The sequence below is a fragment of the Capricornis sumatraensis genome, chromosome 1 (assembly GCF_032405125.1).
Source record: "Capricornis sumatraensis isolate serow.1 chromosome 1, serow.2, whole genome shotgun sequence".
NCBI classification, from domain to species: Eukaryota; Metazoa; Chordata; class Mammalia; order Artiodactyla; family Bovidae; genus Capricornis; species Capricornis sumatraensis.
In genome coordinates, this window is record NC_091069.1 from 234,412,333 (window position 1) to 234,432,848 (window position 20,516).

Sequence of the window (20,516 nt, forward strand, 5' to 3'; positions counted from 1 at the left end):
ATCTGTGTTTCTTTTGCTGTCTGGCATATAGGATCATCGTTACTATCTTTCTAAATTCCACACATATGCATTAAAATGCTGTATTGGTGTTTCTCTTTCTGACTTACTTCACTCTGTATAATAGGCTCTGGTTTCATCCACCTCATTAGAACTGACTCAAATGCATTCTTAGCACTCTTTCTAATGGGCAGCATCCAATCTATGTTCCTATCTACGGGCTGGCTGTGGTGTCTAGCTGGGACATGCAGCCACATGAGAGGGCTGTTGTTCTAACACTAATGATTCCTGGGCAACCTCTGAGTATGATTCTTGGGCAACCTCTGAATAGTATAGCCTTGCTATACTGACTAGTTTCATGGGCTCGCGCCAGATGACACAGACTTCCTCTCCTGATATCCTGGGGAATTCTGCAATACTGAGGGAGCTCTTATCACATTCTATGAAACATTTGAGAAGATTTTTACTGTCATGTGATGTACATAAGACTTCAAGTAGGTGACTTCTACTCAAAAATACACTCTTACTCAGCCATAAAAAAAGAATGAAATAATGCCATATGTAGCAACATGGATGGATGTAAACATTATCATACAAGGTGAAGTAAACCAGACAAATATCATTGATAATGCTTATATGCTGACTCTTAAACAAAAAAGAGATACAAATGAACTTATATACAAAACAAAGACATGAGAAAGTAGCATTGACATATATATATACTACCATGTGTAAAACAGATAACTAGTGAGAAGCTGCTTCATAACACAGGGAGCCCAGCCTGATGCTCTGTGATGACCTAGAGGGCTGGGCTGGGGGTGGCGTGGGAGGGAGGCTCAAGAGGGAGGGGATATACATATACATATAGCTCATTCATATTGTTGCACTGCAGAAACCAACACAACATTGTAAAGCAGTTATCCTCCAATTAAAAATTTAAAAAATTAATGCTAAATAAATTCTTTTCGTTAAATAACAAATATATTTAAAAACTAGAAAAAAAAACCCCAGATACAGACTTACAGACAGAAAACAACCATGGTTACCAAAAGAGGAAAGAGGGGAATGGATAAATTAGGAATTTGGATTAACATATACACACTACTATAAACACAATAGATGATCAAGGACCTACTATTTAGCACAGGGAAGTCTACTCAAGATTTTGCAATAACCTATAAAGGAAAAGAATTTGAAAAAGAAGATATATATATATAGCTGAATCACTTTGCTGTATGCCTGAAACTAATACAACAATGTAAAGCAACTATACTTCAATTAAAAGAAATGCATTGTCTTCCGTTGCCTCATTCCCACTTTGTCTCCTTCCTGGGTTTTGTCCCTAGTGCTCCCAAGGCTGCACCACGTTCCCTTCTTGCCATCTTCTCTTGCATGGAGCTGCCCAGAACTTACTCTTTGTCTCAACCCAGAGGGGTTTATGTCTCCCCTAGAGGGAGCCAGTCCTCCCAAGTCATAATCTTGTACCACAACCCACTTTTTCCTCCCCCCACAGTAAATGGTCAAGGTCTCAAATCTTAGTAACCCTCAAAGAAGGCATCATCCAGAGTTTGAGGAGTCATCTCAAAGTACTGATCTGCTTATTTGAGGAGCATTTTACTTCCCGTCTGGTCTCTCACTGATACTTCAAAGAACCCCAGCTGTTAAAGGGAGCAAAGATAAACATCTCCACCGATCTGAGTGGGGAGCAGAAAGGCTAGATGCATGCTCAGAGAGCTGGCTCTCCTAATTCCAAAGAGGTGATGAGTCTGGGTTTGGGGACTGGAGGAGAGGCAGCAGCAGAGGAAGTGAGTTCCCAGAACAGAGGGTCGGGGTCTTACACAATTTGAGTGGGGATAAAGAGAGATCCTTGGCTCCTGACCAGTGTAGAGAGCAACAGAGCCAACTGGCAATTTTTTATACCAGATTCCACTTGCAGGCTTTTCTCTACACAGCCCCAGTTTGAAACCAGATAAGGTTCCAGAACAATAAAATGCATTAGCAACTCAGAGGCAATCCTGAAATTGCTCATGTTGATCTAAAGTCAAAATCTGGTCTCAAGCCAAGTGCTTTATTATTACACAAGGTTAGTGCTTGGATTCCTCCTTATCTTTTTAAGTCCTGTTTTATTAGTAGGGGATAGTAAATTTTCCTGGCTGAAGCTCATACCACTTGCTTTGCCCTTTTCTCTGCCTGTGCCTTTGATGGACTGTACACAGTTGGGCCAGGGAGAAGGGCTGGACTTAAGGGTTACCTTGCCAACAAGCGCCGACTGTCAGTTGCATGGCAATGTGAGATGGATGAATGGGCCAATCGTTAGTCACCAGGTATGGTTCATACGTTGCTCCATCCATGTATAAGGTGACCACAGGAAACTCCACATTGATGACATAGTAATGCCATTCTTTGTCACAAATCTAGTGAAAAGAAAGAGAAGCAACACTTAAAATTGAATACGCAATGAAACATCCAACAGACTTTTATTCGAATTATGAAAGGGGGAGAAGAGACCTTTAGGTTAACAATGTTTATTGCAAAGAACTCAGTGAACATAATGGCTAATATGCACTGCGGTTAGAGAAACACATATCAAATATGGTGGAGCAAACCATGGGACAGAGGAACACCTGGGAAATTAATCATTGAGCAAATATCTGACTATGGACAGATTATCTTTGTTGGCAAGTTCTTGGTGGACAGGTGGGGGTGTCAATTTAAACTTGCTCTCTATGAGCAACAGAGAAAAGTTAAATCAAAAATGTTTTTCGAAGCTTGGGGATGGATGGCGCTATAAAAAGAAAGATGCTAGACTGGACGTAGAAATGAAGATGAAGATAGAGAAGGGGCAGAGGAAGGGAAAGAGAAAGGACAAAATAGAAGAGGAAGAAATTAGGAGTAATCAGCAAGGACAAGGCAACAGACAAAGGAAGAAGGAGTTTCATAAGAACAGAAAACCTTCAATTCCTTTGTCTATATTAATGCTTGCCCAAGGAGCTCCTTTGGGCATGCTCCCTTCAACTGAAGCAAAATAAATTCTGAGACAGATAGTCTTCCCAAGAAGATTCAGTTTCATCTTTCCTTAGAGTCCCTGGGAAGCCAAAAAGGGATGACAGATGAGTCCTCCTGGCTGAACTTGGTACAGAGCACACCCACATTCATGTCCGCTCATAATTTCAGTACTTAAGACTTCTGGTCTTAGACCTGGGAACCAAAACCTAACCTTAATGGGTGGGTAGAGACATTTGGAGCCAGGATAAAGTCACTATTCCTGACCTCAAGGTACTCAAATCCCGCTTGTTGTTCAGTCTCTAAGTCATGTCTGACTCTGCGACTCCATGGCAGACTCCTCTGTCCTTCACTATCTCCCGGAGTTTGCTCAAGTTCATGTCCATTGAGTCGGTGATGCTATCTAACCATCTCATCCTCTGTTGCCCTTTTCTCATTCTGCCCTCAATCTTTCCCAGCATCAGGGACTTTTCCAATGAGCCAGCTCTTTGCATCAGGTGACCAAAGTATTGGAGCTTCAGCTTCAGCAGCAGTCCTTCCAATGACTATTCAGGGTTGATTTCCTTTAGGATTGACTGGTTTGATCTCTTTGCAGTATGATCCAAATTAGAAGCCAACATGGCGTGTCTTGGGAAAGGAGCTAGGAAGAACAAAAGGTGGCAAGGCTGGGGAATGGCACCCCCTCCCTCCAATCCAAGCAAGTGCCTTAGACGTCACATTAGACTCTGTCTCTCCCTGACTCCCTCACCCTCAGATCCTTCTGCATCCTCTTGTCTTCATCACCCCTGTCATCTGCGGGAGCAGAGACAGATGAGTTCTGCAGGAAGGTGACCCCAAGGGAGGGCATCGAAGTCCTCCCTACACCCCACTCTGGATTAAATGTGCTGTTTCTCATGAATAGATAACACCAACAGGGATGCTAAATGATCTTTTCCCTTTCATTTTAGAGTCAGATTTTTTCCCCTTAATGTTCTTTTTATACTGTCTTGTCTCATGTCTCAGAAAATTACTCCTTTTGAAGTCCATTAACCTGATAAAGGCTGATGAATATTTTAGGGACCCTTGGAAGGTAAGAAGGAGGGGTCCAGGCAGACATTTCCAAAATCCTGTTACACTTCATGAGTATACAGTTCAGTACTGCATATATCCCACTAGAGGTCCTAACCCAGTTTATACTCCCCTCCTACTTGATGCCTGTGATCAGACACTGCACTGGGTGCAGGAGTCTGGGGGTAGGTCTGGGACCCAGGTGAGGCTGACTAGGGGTATAGGTGTGGTACAAAGGAAGACCTGGAGACTGGGCCTGGGGGCAACAGAAGAATGAGGAGCTAAGGAGAGTTCCGAATGAGGAAGCTTCCAATCCAAGGAGGCCCAACGTACCCTGGACTTGCAGTCCAGGATGCAAGTCAAGGATGGCTAGTCAGAATACCCCCACCCCCAGGATATTCTCTGAGGCATCAGGAAACCTCTGACTAGTCCTGGGTGGGAAGAGGGCAGGTGGAAGTGCAGTAACCCTCTCTACACCTCATACCCTTTGAAATGTAGACAGAACACAAAAGTCGGTTGGGCAGCACAAGGGGGCTCCTTGCCCAGGTCACCACCACCCCACTTTCAGTGGCCATGCTCTCGGGCCTTATGGCCACATTGAATCCACGTGCTGGTTGACTCTACAGTGCTCCATGTCTGCCGAAGCTGGGTGGAGGCTGGGTCCTCTGGCTTGCTTTCTTTCACATCGCTTACAGGGTGGGTAGCAGGAACAATGCCAAGGAGGTCTGGGCTGGGAGCAGGGTGGTACTCCAGGGTGAGCTGGGGACTGGAGAAGCCTCTCATGAGAGGGGAGGAAGTTAGGCTGCCAAGAGTTGGTCTAAATGGCCTAGAAAAGCCCACACGGGAAGTTCTGAGTTGGTTTTCTTAGGAAATCAGGTATTTTTGAACATAGTTATTCAATGTGTGATGCATTTACCTACAAATCAATGTGTGAGGGAGTGTACTAGAGGCTATGTGGAACGCAGAACTTATCAGGTATGTGCTTTGCCTTCAGATTTTCAATTTGGGGCAGGGGTGGTGGTGGTGATTAGGTATCAAATACACATAAGACTTGAATGAAATGGGAATTGAGGTTAGTCTTACAGACAAGACACAATGCGCCGTGAGATCCAGACTTCTGGCTGGGAGAAGGTGGCATGTAGGGTGACTAGAACTGCTAAGACTCTGTTAAGAATAGATGGTAAGGAAAACATTCCAGGCAAATGGAGCAACAATCTTTTAATCCTTCATTCATCAATCCTATTGCCAAAAAAAAAAAAAAAAGATACTAGGCTTGGGACGAATGGAGATTCACTCATTCATTCAGTCCTGCGGACATTTACTAAACGCATATCCTGCTTTGTGAAGGAAGGAAAGCACCTGCCCTCATGGAGCTTCCAGTTCAGACATAGAATTGACAAAGGGCTTGCAACAGTTGTGACTCATGCCCACAGATTGTGTGAGGCACCAGGGTGACATGGTGGAGGCGGGTGGGTGTCTGATTGCCCTGTGAGGAGGGAAGCAGCACAGACACAGTCACGTCGGTTTGGGAAAGGTGAGAGTGGGAGATGAGGCTACAAGGATAGCTTGGAACTGAGGTCCTAGGACTTGGACAGCTTTTTTTTTTTTTTTTTTTCCTACAGGCAGTACGAGGTACCAATCTTTGAGGACCGGAGGAAGATGGTAATCATAGCAACAATCAATCTTGAAACATGCTTCTCAATGTCAAAGCAGCTTTTCCTCTTCCTTGTACCATTTAATCCTCCCTTGTTGTTGTTGTTTAATTGCTAAGTCATGCCCGACTCTTTGTGACCCCATGGACTGTAGCCTGCCAGGCTCCTCTGCCAGGCGATTTCCCAGGCAAGAATACTGGAGTGAAATGCCATTTCCTTCTCCAGGGGATCTTCTGCATCTTCGGCTCACTGCCAAATCAGGGTCTTGAGCAGATACTTATCTTTTATTTTTTTTTTAAAAATAGTTATTTAATTTTTTACTGTTAATTTTTTTTTTTTTGGTTGCCCTGTATTTTCACTGCTGCATGTGGGCTTTCTCTAGTTGCAGCGAACGGAGGCCACTCTTTAGCTGCGGTGTGCAGGCTTCTCTTGTCGTGAAGCATGGGCTCTAGTGTGTGCAGGCTCAGTAGCTGTGGTGCACGGGCCTACCTGCCCCCTGGCATGTGAGATACTCCCAGACCAGGGATCGAATCTATGTCCCCTGCCTTTGCAGGTGGATCCTCGACCTCTGGACCACCAGGGAAGTCCCAGACACTTTTCTCTTGAGTGATGGACTCACATGTCAGATTGCCCAAGTGGTCAGCTAGATGTCCCACAGGGATTTCAAACTCACCATGCCCCAAACTGAGCCCTATAGCCCTGTGCCTCAGCCTCGCCTGCTCCTTGTCCCGTGTCCCCTGCCTCAGCGAATGCTCCCTCATCCAACCTGTCATCCAAGCCAGTACACTGGGCTCTGCTTTTGACTTCCTCCCTCTGTCCCTCCCTCCAGCTAAGTTACTGCCAAATGCCAAAGATGCTTCTCTCATTTGCTCTCACCACTTCACCCCCACTTCTCCTTAGAATTTACAGTATGTACTAGAGAGGGGAAAGCTTGAGAAAGTGTGTTTGACATTACAGTAAGATGGAAGGCATTTCAGCAGGGAGAGAGGACCAAATGTAGCAGGAGAAGCATGAGAAAGCTTTGGTATGAGTGTGGGTGGGACAGAGTGAGGGGCTGCCCTGGGGCTGAAGGCAGCCACAGAGTGCAGTGAGCAGGGCAACCAAGGATGGGGCGGGGAGTCCACGTAGGGTGAGCGTAGGGGTCACAGGGTGGGTATCACACTGGCTTTAGGAATTTCTGGGGAACCATGTTCTGGACTTCAGGAAAGTACTTAAAGCTTCCTAATCCTTAATTCCTCCACCTGTAGAGTAAGGATAATAATAGTATGTATATCATGGGGTTGTTGTGTGAACTGAGCTAAAACAAAGCACTCAAAATACTTAGAGCATATTTTCAACCTGAACAGATATGGAAACTCCTTCCCTTTTCCAAATACACTGAGATGCTGCATGAACTATAACAACAATAGCAACAATATAAAACAAAAATAAGAGAGAAAGGCTCAGCCTATAAGCTGTGGTTTCAAAGCCCACAGGAATCAGGAGTGACTCAGGTCTTCTGTGCAAAGAAAACTCGAGTTGGCATGTCTGCATAAAGTCTGGGACTGTCTGAAGTCTGGGTCTTGGTTCAACTGCTAACATCTACCTAGGGATGTGGGGGGAAGCCAGCCAATCACTCTGGTAAGCATCTCTTCTGAGATGTTACCCCTCCAAGCCATTCCTGAGCATGCACATAAGCTTCAAGTGTAAACAGCCCACTTGACATGGAAACCCAGAACTTAGTCTCTACTTTAAAAATGCATCTTTGAAGTCTTTAGGCCTGTAGGAAAGACATATTCAAAACCTCTGGAGAGATATGTGCTCCCAACCCAGAGCATGAGCAGGACAATTCCTGCTGGAGATGAACTGAGAGTAAAAACTGATAAAACATAGAGAGAACAATCCTTTGCATGCATGAGAAAAAGCAGACAAAACAGATGATGAAACATTCCAGGAACCAGAGAAAATAGAGCAACTGGAAACGAGATAGGGGAAGGCAGGTTTGAAAAAGAACCAGAGAGAAATTTCAGAAATAAAAGATATAGTGGTTGAAATAAATCAAGAAAGCCGACAACAGAGTTAGTGAATTGGAAGAAAGATTACAGCGAAATGAAACATTTGATAAAGCAATCAAGAGAGATGGATTCTGTGCATGATAGAAAGATACTTTCCAACCAGTGTTGTCAGATATGTGTGGCTGGAGGTGAGGCTGGTGGAAAGCAGTGGGGTTGGGATCCTGAGAAGCTTGTACACCATGCTAAGGAGTGTGTTACTTTATTTAAGTAAGTGCCTTGTGTTCTAGAAAGCCACTTTTCACTGCAGCAGCCTTCTCATGTGTTAGATTCAGATGAGAGTGAATACATAAGCTTCACAAGCTCCTGCTCCACAGGACATATTTGAAGGGTAGGTCAAAATTGAACTTTGGTTGCTGAAATGGAACACTAATGAACCAAGAGGATTGAAACCAACTGCATTCTCACTGAGGACTTGCAAGGCCACCCGGCCCCAGTCCACTGTTTCAGAACATTAGAAAGATGAGGTTTTGGTTAGTGCTAAGATGGCATCACTGACTCGATGGCCGTGAGTCTGAGTGAACTCCGGGAGCTGGTGATGGACAGGGAGGCCTGGCGTGCTGTGATTCATGGGGTCGCAAGGAGTCAGACACGACTGAGTGACTGAACTGAACTGAACTGAAGATCAACCTTAGGCCAAGGCAAAGATGCCACTCTTATTTGCAAATCGATTTAAGATCTCCCCAGGAGGTCGCCTGCACTTCTGAATTGGCAGGGAAAAGTTCAGTGGTTTTTCAGAAGCAGGTGTTTATGACAGCTCAGAAAGCACCTGCTGGGTCTTCTGTCAAAAAGCAATTGCTGACTCAGGGCAGTGGAGCCCAGGGGAGCAGGAAACATAAAAGGTGGCCTGTGTCAAAGCAACTACTCCCATTTGCAATTTGGTTGATGAACATTTGGGCAAATCCTCAAAACCATCCCAAAAGGCTGTCTTTATAATTTGTACTCAGAGAGTATAAAGCAAGAATTGCTAGCACCCAGGATTTAAATTTATCCATGGGGAGAGAGGAACACCTTTATTATGCAGCAATGATAAGACTGGTGTCCTGGCACCATGATATGATTTTTGCCTGTGTGATCAGCTTGCTGGATCAGCTGGTGTCACCCCAGCAAGACACCCTGGGGATATCCTTTAACTTCCAGGTCTTACTGATGGGCCTCATTTCCATGCAATGAAAAGGTGCACTTCAATTAGTCCCTCAACCAGGACAAAGCTTCTCTTGCCCAGCCTGGGGCTGATTGGAAAACTCTGCAAAGCCCCACAGAGGTAGGGTTGGCTGAGTTGAAGTGAGAGTCAGAGGTTAGGGCAGAAATCTTACTCTCAGTAAAGTGGGAGTGAATCAACCCTGAATATTCATCGGAAGGACTGATGCTGAAGCTGCTGAAGCTCCAATACTTCGGCCACCTGATGTGAAGAGCTGACTCATTGGAAAAGTTTCTGATGCTGGGAAAGATTGAAGGCAGGAGGAAAAGGGGACAACAGGATGAAATGGCTGGATGGTATCACCGACTCAATAGATATGAGTTTGAGCAAACTCCAGGAGATAGTGAAGGACAGGGAAGCCTGGCATGCTGCATTCCATGGGGTTGCAAAGAGGCAGACATAACTTAGTGACTCAACAACAACAACAAGAAACGTCTGTTGTCTAAACTGGCAATCTGTGGTATTTTGTTATAGCAGCCTGAGCTGAGACATTTAGGAACTTGAAGCTCTAGACATGCAAATTCTCAAGGCCTACCCTAGACCACTGAGGAGGAGTGGGCCTGGCAGTCTGTGGCCAGGCCCTCCAGGTGGTTCGGAGAGGATAAGTCTGAGAACCACTGCTGCAGAGAACTTGCTGTGCCCTACTGTGGGGAATAAAACAGTCAGTTTGCCAAATTTTCTGAAGTCCTTTATTTTATTTTCCTGTGTGTGCTGCGTGCTCAGTTGTGTCCAACTCTTTGCGACCCCATGGACTGTAGCCCCCCAGGCTCCTCTGTCCATGGGATTTCCCAGGCAAACATATTGGAGTGGGTTGCCATTTCCTACTTCAGGGGATCTTCCTGATCCAGGGATTGAAACCATAACTCTTGTATCTCTGGCATTGGCAGGCAGGTTCTTTACCACTGCACCACCTGGGAAGCCCTTGGGGTGCCTATGAATATTGCCTGGAACAAAAAATCTCAGAAGACACAGCCTGTGAGATTCATTCAGTTCATTCAACACAGACTGATCGTGTGCCCAGTATGTCCCAGGCACTTCCCTGGAATTGGGAGTGTGACAGCAAACAAAACAGGAAGGTTTCCGCCAGCACCTTCCCACTGTCCGCCAGATGCTCCTGTCTCTGTATACCCTCCCCTCCAGCCATCCCTCCTGCCCCACCTGGAAGCTTTCCTGCCTCTGATCACACATTTGAGCACTCCCTCACACCCCCCAAACATAAAGCCTCTGAAGCCCAGCCTTCCCCCTCCCTGCTTTTTGTTTCCAGGACATGCCATGGAATTCATCTGCAGGTATTCTCATCCTGAATTTCCCCAACAGCTAACATCTGTCAGGGCCTTGGGGCTCAGATTGGAGCCTTGGAGGCATGATCTGCCTGTTGCGGGTTGTAAGTAACTGTGTACAGAGCAAGTTTAATATTTTAACAGGCCAGGAAGCACATGTCTTCAACTCGACAATTAGGAAAGAGACTATTCTTCCTCTAGGATTCTTTCCCTGATCACAATTGACTGCATGAAGACAGATCACTTGGTTCCAGAAAGGGACTGTCTTGAAAGTGAGTGAACCCCAACACTTTAGGATGGGGTTGAGGCAGTTAGGGTTCCACCGAATGAGCAAGACTCCTTCCCATAAAAGACTGTGAGTTTCTCAAGGTATGGTCTAAAGGAAACAATGGCCACTTAAAATTACTGAATGAATGAATGATTACAGTATAAGCCAGTAACAGTGGAATTTGTTCCTCTAGAAAAAGGTGATGAGAGTCCAGATTAGGAAGCTGGAGCATGATCATGATCATGGGGATGAGGCCATATCTGTGTCAAACACTTGGAATTCTGGTGACCTCACTAGGCTGGCGGCCTAAGAGGAAGGGTTGCAAACGTTCAGCAGACATGGAGAGTTCTGGAAGGTTGGAGACTCATGGGGTCAAGGAAGGAGGGTGAAGCTCATCAGATATGAGTGAGTCCTAGTAACAGTAAGACCCTGGCCTAGAAAGGACCCAGGACCATCTTAGCAGCCTCCCGCCACTCCATCCCACCCAGAGGCATGGTTGCCTCCTTGCAGTCTCACTGACAGGCAATGGGTTTGTAGTTGTGGGAAATTGCCTTTCTGATCTGGAACCTGGGTCAAGTTTCTTTAAGTGCCAGTTTCTTCATCTGTACAGTGGATAGAACATCCATGTTGCAGGAAGATCTGATTATGTATGCAGTGGGTATTACTGATAGCAATAGTGGGTCAGAAATTATTCTAGGTGTTGCATATATAAAGTGAGAAATCTGTATGCAGATCAGGAAGCAACAGTTAGAACTGGACATGGAACAACAGACTGGTTCCACATAGGAAAAGGAGTACATCAAGGCTGTATATTGTCATCCTGCTTATTTAACTTCTATGCAGAGTACATCATGAGGAACGCTGGACTGGAAGAAACACAAGCTGGAATCAAGATTGCCGGGAGAAATATCAATCACCTCAGATGTGCAGATGACACCACCCTTATGGCAGAAAGTGAAGAGGAACTAAAAAGCCTCTTGATGAAAGTGAAAGAGGAAAGTGAAAAAGTTGGTTTAAAGCTCAACATTCAGAAAACGAAGATCATGGCATCTGGTCCCATCGCTTCATGGGAAATAGATGGGGAAACAGTGGAAACAGTGTCAGACTTTATTTTGGGGGCTCCAAAATCACTGCAGATGGTGACTGCAGCCATGAAATTAAAAGATGCTTACTCCTTGGAAGAAAAGTTATGACCAACCTAGATAGTATATTCAAAAGCAGAGACATTACTTTGCCGACTAAGGTCCATCTAGTCAAGGCTATGGTTTTTCCTGTGGTCATGTGTGGATGTGACAGTTGGACTGTGAAGAAGGCTGATAGCCAAAGAATTGATGCTTTTGAACTGTGGTGTTGGAGAAGACTCTTGAGAGTCCCTTGGACTGCAAGGAAATCCAATCAGTCCATTCTGAAGGAGATCAGCCCTGGGGTTTCTTTGGAAGGAATGATGCTAAAGCTGAAACTCCAGTACTTTGGCCACCTCATGAGAAGAGTTGACTCATTGGAAAAGACTCTGATGCTGGGAGGGATTGGGGGCAGCAGGAGAAGAGGAAGACAGAGGATGAAATGGCTGGATGGCATCACTGACTTGATGGATGTGAGTCTGAGTGAACTCCGGGAGTTGGTGATGAACAGGGAGGCCTGGCATGCTGCAATTCCTGGGGACACGACTGAGCGACTGAACTGAACTGATACATAAAGTGAGCAAAAGTAGACACAGTTTCTTCCCTAAGGGAATAGACAGAAGGTGAAATGTTCACATAAATAAATGTAACTTTATATCTGAAAGAAATACTAGAAGGGGATGTGTATGCATGTGTGCTAAATCCCTTGTCATGTCCGACTCTTTGCAACCCTATGGACCATAGCCCACCAGGCTCCTCTGTCTACGGGGATTCTCCAGGCAAGAATACTGGATGGGATTGCCATGCCCTCCTCCAGGGGATCGTCCCAACCCAGGGATCAAACCCATGTCTCTTATGTCTCCTACATTGGCAGGTTCTTTACCACTAGCGCCACCTGGAAAGCCCATGAAGGGGATGTACCAGGTGCAAAATGAGTCCATAATTGGGAGGTTTATCCGGTTGTGGAGGTTGGAAGTGACGGTGAAAGGAAGAAGGCAGGTGAGGGGGTCAGTAAGAATGCTGGAGGCAGAGGAACAGCACAGGTGGTCGCCCTGTGGCTGGAACACAAGGATGAGGGCACAGCTTATAACAGGGTGGGCAGAGACTGGCAGAGCAGGTGCCATGGAAGTGCCAGTCCTGGCCTTTCTCCCAGCCCCACCACTGCCAGCACACACGGGGTCTCCTCCAAACTCCCTGCCCCCTGATTAGCCTTCCTGTCTCCTCAGACCGGGCTCTTTGCTGCTCCAAACCTATGGGCGTGCCCATTCCCCACCAGGGACTCTCTCCTCAGCCCAGCCCTAGAGAGGGGCTGTAGCAAGTTCAATGCTGAGGCTCTGGAGTCTGGCTCCCACACTCAAATCCCGATTTGATGACTTTCTGGCTGTCATGGCACAATGTGACAGGTGACAGGCAAGTCACATTTCCTCTCTGTGCCTCAGTTTCTTCATCTATAAAATGGAAATAATAACATTAGTAACCACCTCATGAGTACCTCATATATATGACCTGACATCAGTTCAGTTCAGTTCAGTCATTCAGTTGTGTCCGACTCTGTGACCCCATGCATGCCAGGCTTCCCTGTCCATCACCAACTCTTGGAGCTTGCTCAAACTCATATCTATTGAGTCGGTGATGCCATCCAACCATCTCATCCTCTGTCGTCCCCTTCTCCTCCCACCTTTAATCTTTCACAGCATCAGAGTCTTTTCAAATGGGTCAGTTCTTCATATCAGGTGGCCAAAGTATTGGCATTTCAGCTTCAGCATCAGTCCTTCCATTGAATATTCAGGACTGATTTCCTTTAGGATGGACTGGTTGGATCTCCTTGCAGTCCAAGGGACTCTCAAGAGTCTTTTCAAACATCACAGTTCAAAAGCATCAGTTCTTCAGAACTCAGCTTTCTTTATAGTCCAACTCTCACATCCACACATGACTACTGGAAAAATCATAGCTTTGACTAGATGGACTTTCGTTAGCAAAGTAATGTCTCTGGTTTTTAATGTGCTGTCTAGGTTGGTCATAACTTTTCTTCCAAGGAGCAGCATCTTTTAAACTCAACATTAAGAAAACTGAGATCATGGCATTTGATCCTATTACTTCATGGCAAATAGATGGGGAAACAATGGAAACAGTGACAGACTTAATTTTTTTGCACTCTAAAATCACTGGAGCCATGAAATTAAATGATCAGACATAGTGAGTGCTTAAAATAGAGGGGACTACTCTTGGTGCTTGCTTGGTCTTCATTACCTTCAACTACTTCCTCTGCCTTCCCTGCAGGTGGTCCAGGACATGCCCAGCTTCTCACTCCCTCAGGCTATCCAGGCTACTCTGTATCAGCCCACACCATCCCTGCCCACCTCCACCCTCTCAAGTCCCTCTCAAAACTTAAACAATACAATATTGTAAAGTAGTTAGCCTCCAATTACAATAAATACATTAAAAAAAAAAACTTAAAGCACATATGTAATCCCACATTTTCTAGTAGCTCCATTAAAAATATAAAAAGAAAAAAAAGTGAGTCAACTTCAATCTGATATATCTATTTATCATTTCAACATGTAACCAATAGTAAAACTTAGTCAGACATTTTCCATTATGATTTTCTTATGAAGTCTTTGTGTCAGTCACATTAACAGCATATCTCAGTTCAGACTAGCTGCATTTCAAGGGCTCAACAGTCACACGTTGGCTGTCCTATTGGTGAAGCCAGTCCTTGACTCCAAGATCCATGAGGGCAAGAACCATGTCTATCTCCAGGTATGTGGTAGGTTCTTGGTAACTGCAGATCGTATGAGTTAAAGCATGGATGGATGGATGAATAGGTGCCATATTCTGCAAAGCCTCGTCTGCTCTCCCCTGAGGCCTCTTCCTCTGTTACTGGGCACACAGTCTTTCAGCCATGATGGGAACCAAGTCCTGGGCACCAAGTGCCCTTTGCTGGAGGACAAAGGATCTGGAGATCGGGTGAGCACCATAAGGAGGGATGTGCAAAGAAGGAGAGGGGGCTGGCAAAGATTTATGTTGTGTCATGGAGAATAGACCCCATCCTCGGGAGCCCTCAGCCTCCTGGCTTCAGCAAGAGAGGGAGGAATAGATGTTTTGGAGGAGCTGCAGAAAAGCAGGTGGGAGGGTCCCCTGGAGCCTCTGACCAGCCTTTGGGCCAGGGAATATCAGGGACTTGGTCAAGGTGAAGGAACTTGTAGGTGGCAGGGCTGGAGCCCAGAACTCCTGCTTCCTGTCCTCAGGTGCCTTTGAATGTTACCCTTCGGCAAAGATAAAAATGAATCATAGGCTCTTTGAGGGGGACCCCAGGCTGCTCAGATGCAGCTAACTATTCAGTAATGTATGCATTTGAAGAAAATTAATTTTTCATCCTGCCACTCAGAATATTAAGGCTAGCTGTCCATAAACACACAGTTTGACTCCTGCTTGCAAGTTAAAAAAAAGAGGAGGCATCCCAGCAGATATCTTTAGCGAAACATAATTATAATTTAGTTGACATTTATTAATATCTTGGTGTAGATTACTAAAACTCCCCTGAATAATTCAAATAATAAATTCTGCCCCCTTGGAAAATTGAGCTGATCTTGAATGGAATTGTTTAAGTGTTTCCATCTCCAAAGACATAGCACATGCCAAGTCAGCCAGTGCCTCCTGTATCTCACATCTCACTGGGATTTCCTTAGGTATTGGCTCTGCAAACCAGGTGCCACATGGCTAACCTGTCTCATCTTTGGTCACATGCCCACCTGGTATGTATCTGTCAGCTCTCCAGTAGAGTGGCTGAGACAAGCATGCCTTCCGAACAGAGCGGCTGAACTTCTAGCACAGACACTCCCCCACATGGGCTTCCTACTCTGATTTTGCCCTGGTGGCCTCTGGAGTGCCTGATTCTAATTACAGAGTGTCAGTGCGCCTTGGCTGTAAACTTCACATGGCTGCTCCAGAGATGATCCATCCTGGCCACACGTGAATCACCTGCTCCTCCCCGCTCCCCCGTCTGCAGAGTGATTTCTGGAGAGAGAGGAGCCGATATGCATTTTACAGGAGCCTCCAGGGAAGGCCTGTGAACAAGTTGCCTCTGTTAGGAATTCCACAGCAAAGAAATTGGGTGCTCTGTCTGAACTACAAGTCAGCCAATTAAGGTTGGGAGACTGTGTAGAAATCTTTAGGGAACAGCTGCAGGGTTAAGTCCATCAGCACATCCAAGATCTTAAGACCAGTCAGTTAGGGAGATTCGCTACTTGGAATTTTCACTCTTGGGTTTTAGTCTCACACAAAGCTATGGGAACAGTTTTCAAGATACAGCAATATCTCTTCTCCCTCTGCACTTCCTCTTCCTTCTCCACTGGAACACCCAGAGAAACACAGGAACCTGCCAGCACCAACCTTCTCTTGTTTTGGAGACAAGGTGGTGTGCTCTGACCAGCTCCATGCCCAGAATAGTCACTCAGCATGGACTCTGGGGCACCGATGAAGCACTGATCAGGTGCAAAGCACCTGCTGGTTTCAACCTTAGGTCTGATTGTAGATGTCAGGAAATACAAATGGGCCACTACATTAAGAGAAATACGTGTGGTTCATTCACCCTGGCCTCTATCCAAGCTACACTGTGTGGGGACCAGGCTGTATATAGTCTTCAAACAAGACCGGGGAGGCCTAAGTGCACAATTCTGTGTTAGCCTTTGTATTCCTTTGCATGGGCTGCTAGGGACCCGAGGTAGTACGGTGGTAAAGAATCCACCTGCAGTGCAAGAGACACAGGTTTGATCACAGGGTCAGGAAGATCCCCTGGAGGAGGAAATGGCAACCCACTCCAGTATTCTTGCCTGAGAAATTCCATGGACAGAGAATCCTGGTGGGCTACAATCATGGGGTCGAAAAGGAGTAGGACATGATCTAGCGACTAAACAACAACAGGGGTGCTACACCAAGGGACCACCCACTGGTCTCCTAAGACCAAGAACTATTGGTCTTACAGTTCTGCAGGCTAGAAGTCTGAGATCAAGATGTCAGCAGGGTTGGTCCTTTGGGGGGTTCTGAGGGAAGGTCTGCTCCATGCCTAGGGCCAGGTAGCCACAGGCCTCTCCTGGGCTCACAGACGCATTCTACCCATCCTCCATCTACACACGGTCAGCTTCTAGGACACCAGTCATATTGGGCTGGGGGGTTGCGGTCCACCCTACTCCAGTATGACTTCATCTTGCTAATTCCATTTGTAACAACCTTTGCAAATAAGGTCACATTCTGGGGTATTGGAGGTTAGGACTTTACCAACTGTTTTGGAGGAATCCAGTTCAACCCGTAACAGCTGTGTTCCAGCCATGTTCCCAAAATGCAGGGCTGGGACTTATTAATGGAAAGTTCTCCAAGACTGTGCCCAGCATTCTACCCTACTGTGTACCTGATAGAAACAGCAAAGTGGCCACGTAGGTCACCATTGTTTTGGGGATGAGGAAAGGCTATTTGAATCCTGTGAATGGTAAACTGGGATATGTTATAGGTGTTCTGGAAATGTACATAAAAGAATCAATAATTAAATAATTGAATCACATCAAAAGGTCTGTACACTATATTCATTCATTCATCCAACAAATACGCATGCAGCCTGCCATGTGCTAGGCACCCTGCCTTGTGTGGAAGAGGCTGAGGTCCTGCCTGGGGAGCCTGGAGCCTTGGCTCTGCCAGGCCAGGACTCTGAGCTTCTCTCTCTGGTGATCTGGCAGAAGTGGGGGAGATACTCAGACTTAAGACCACTTCATAGAGCGTTTATTATCATGCCTGAATAAAGGGCTTCCCTGGTGGCTCAGAGGTTAAAGCGTCTGACTCCAATGCAGGAGACCCGGGTTCGATCCCTGGGTCGGGAAGATCCCCTGGAGAAGGAAATAGCAACCCACTCCAGTATTCTTGCCTGGAGAATCTCATGGACAGAGGAGCCTGGTGGGCTACAGTCCATGGGATCTCAAAGAGTCGGACACGACTGAGCGACTTCACTTCACTTCTATGAGCAAGATAATAGTATTTTATATATATATGTGCGTGTGTGTGTGTATATATATAAGTAAAATACTGGTCTCTGCCTCCAGTTCCTGACCTAAAAATCCTTGTAAATAGGGGTGCTAGGAGAATCTTTTGTCCTAACATTTAGTCTTTGACCCCAGTTCCTGACACAGAGCTAAGACCTTTGTGATTTCCTCAATGATAAAAGCATCTGACACCAAGCACCTCACCCTCTTGGACTTCCTGTGTGGTAGAAATGACATTTGTTCAAACAAGGCTACTCTTGGTGGATGAGTGTCAGTCACCAGAAAGGCCAAGCCATGACTGGAAGCTTGGAACTTTTAGTCCTACCCACTATTCTAGGGACTATCTTCCAGGTGGCTCAGATGGTAACGCATCTGTCTACAATGCGGGAGCCCGGGGTTCGATCCCTGGGTTGGGAAGATCCCCTGGAGAAGGAAATGGCAATCCACTCCAGTACTATTTATTGGAAAATCCCATGGACAGAGGAGCCTGGTAGGCTACACTCCATGGGGTCTCAAAGAGTCAGACACAACTGAGCGACTTCACTTCACTTCACTATTCTAGGGAGAGGGGAAAGGCGTTGCAGAAAGAGTTACTCTTGTATCATGCCTAAATCATAAAGCCTCCATAAAAATTCCAGTAGTATGGGGTTCAGGGAACTTCTGGGTTGGCGGATACACCTATGTACTAGAAGGGTCAGTTAAGTCGCTCCGTTGTGTCTGACTCTTTGTGACCCCATGAATTGCAGCACACCAGGCCTCCCTGTCCATCATCAACTCCCGGAGTTTACCCAAACTCATGTCCATTGAGTCGGTGATGCCATCCAGCCATCTCATTCTCTGTCATCCCCTTCTCCTCCTGCTCCCAATCCCTCCCAGCATCAGGGTCTTTTCCAATGAGTCAACTCTTCACATGAGGTGGCCAAAGTATTGGAGTTTCAGCTTCAGCATCAGTCCTTCCGACACCCAGGACTGATCTCCTGTAGGATGGACTGGTTGGATCTCCTTGAAATCCAAGGGACTCTCAAGAGCCTTCTCCAACACCACAGTTCAAAAGCATCAATTCTTTGGCGCTCAACCTTCTTCATAGTCCAATTCTCAGATCCATACATGACCACTGGATAACAGACCTCAATTTCACAGGGACAGAAGCTCCTGAGTTTGGGACCCTTCCAGATCTCACCCTATGTGTCTCTTCATCTGACTGCTCATCTGTATCCTTTATCTGTATATTTTATTACATAAAACTGATCAACACAGGTAAATGTTCCCCTGAATTCTGTGAGCTGTTCTAGCAAATGATCAGATACAAGAAAGGGGTCATGGGGACCTCCAACTTGTAGCCTAGCTGTACAGAAGTGGTGGGTAACCTGGGGACTTACTACTCATGATTGACATCTGAAGTGGGTGTGTCTCACGTGACTCAGCCCTTAATCTCTGTGGTCTGTGCTAATTCCAGTTAGTGACAGAAACTGAATCGAATGGTAGGATGTCCAACTGATACTGGGGAGAATTGCTTTGTATGGAAAAGAAAAAAAGAAGCACATCTAATATCAGAAGAGTTATGAGTGTGGCACAGTATAAGAGTAAAGGAAAAGTACACAGGTGAGTTTTTCTTAATACACTGAGATTCTAGGGGGAGGGGTTGAATTTATCAGGTAAGGGGAGGGTAGTGCTGAGAAGAGGGAGGGAAGACCAAGACAAGGACTCTCCCAGGTCCTCATGGCCTGCAGGCTGCCTTTCCTGTCCTGTGGCTCTTCCTTGGAGATCCCAGATGAAGGCAACTCTACTAGGATGCCATGTATGACCTTGGTCCTCAGTGTTTGTGTAAAGGGGAAGTTTTCCTTACAAATCTGCTAATATAGTAATATAGTTGGGTCATGAAAAAAAAAAATTCCCTCTGTCCCAAACTCTTGGATAAAACTTTTCTTTTCTTTCTTTTTTAAGGAACTTCCTTATTAAGTTGCATTTCTAAGAAAATCCTGGAAGACAGACACATTAAAGTCACCCCCAACTTGTAGGCTTGGATGTGAGAGTTGGACTATAAACAAAGCTGAGCACTGAAGAATTGATGCTTTTGAACTGTGGTGTTGGAGAAGACTCTTGAGAGTCCTGTGGACTGCAAGGAGATCAAACTAGTCAATCCTAAAGGAAATGAGTCCTGAATATTCATTGGAAGGACTGATGCTGATGCTGAAACTTCAATACTTTGGCCGCCTGATGTGAAGAACTGACTCACTGGAAAAGACCCTGGTGCTGGAAAAGATTGAAGGCAGGAGGAGAAGGAGACGACAGAGGATGAAATGGTTGGATGGCATCACTGACTCCATGGACATGAGTTTGAACAGGCTCCAGGAGTTGGTGATGGACAGGGAGGCCTGGTGTGCTGCAGTCCATGGGGTCGCAAACAGTCGGACATGACTGAGTGACTGAACTGAACTAAACTTGTGGGCAGAATAATGGCCCCAGAGATATCCATACCCTAACCCTTAAAATCTGTGACTATGTTATCTTACTTGGCAAAGGGACTTTTCAGAAATGATTAAGTGAAAGATTTTGGGATGAGAAATTAGCCTGATTATCCAGGTAAAGCCAATACAACCTCAAGGGTCCTTGTAAGTGAAAGGGAGGCAAGAGGTCAAAGGTGATATGATGAAACAGAGGCCCATGCAATTGCTAACCTGGAAGATATAGGAAGTGCCACAAGCTGAGGAATGTGGGGGCAGCCTCCAGAAGCCAGAAAGGGAAGGGAGTCCCATTCACCCCAGGGCTTTCAGAATGAACACCACTCTTCCAACACCTTGATTTTATTGGGTTGGTCAAAAAGTTCCTTCATGTTTTTCTGTAACATCTTATGGAAGAATCAAACA

At 45.8% G+C, this 20,516-nt stretch overlaps 1 protein-coding gene across 1 annotated transcript in view; it reads right to left on the reverse strand.

Moving 5' to 3' along the window:
- Positions 1 to 20,516, reverse strand: part of CLSTN2 (calsyntenin 2) — a 449,021-nt gene that overhangs the window by 36,905 nt on the left and 391,600 nt on the right. Inside the window, exon 9 of the mRNA XM_068969228.1 lies at positions 2,249 to 2,411. Within this exon, the coding sequence (XP_068825329.1) occupies positions 2,249 to 2,411 (163 nt within the window). The remainder of the gene's footprint in view (positions 1 to 2,248; positions 2,412 to 20,516) is intronic.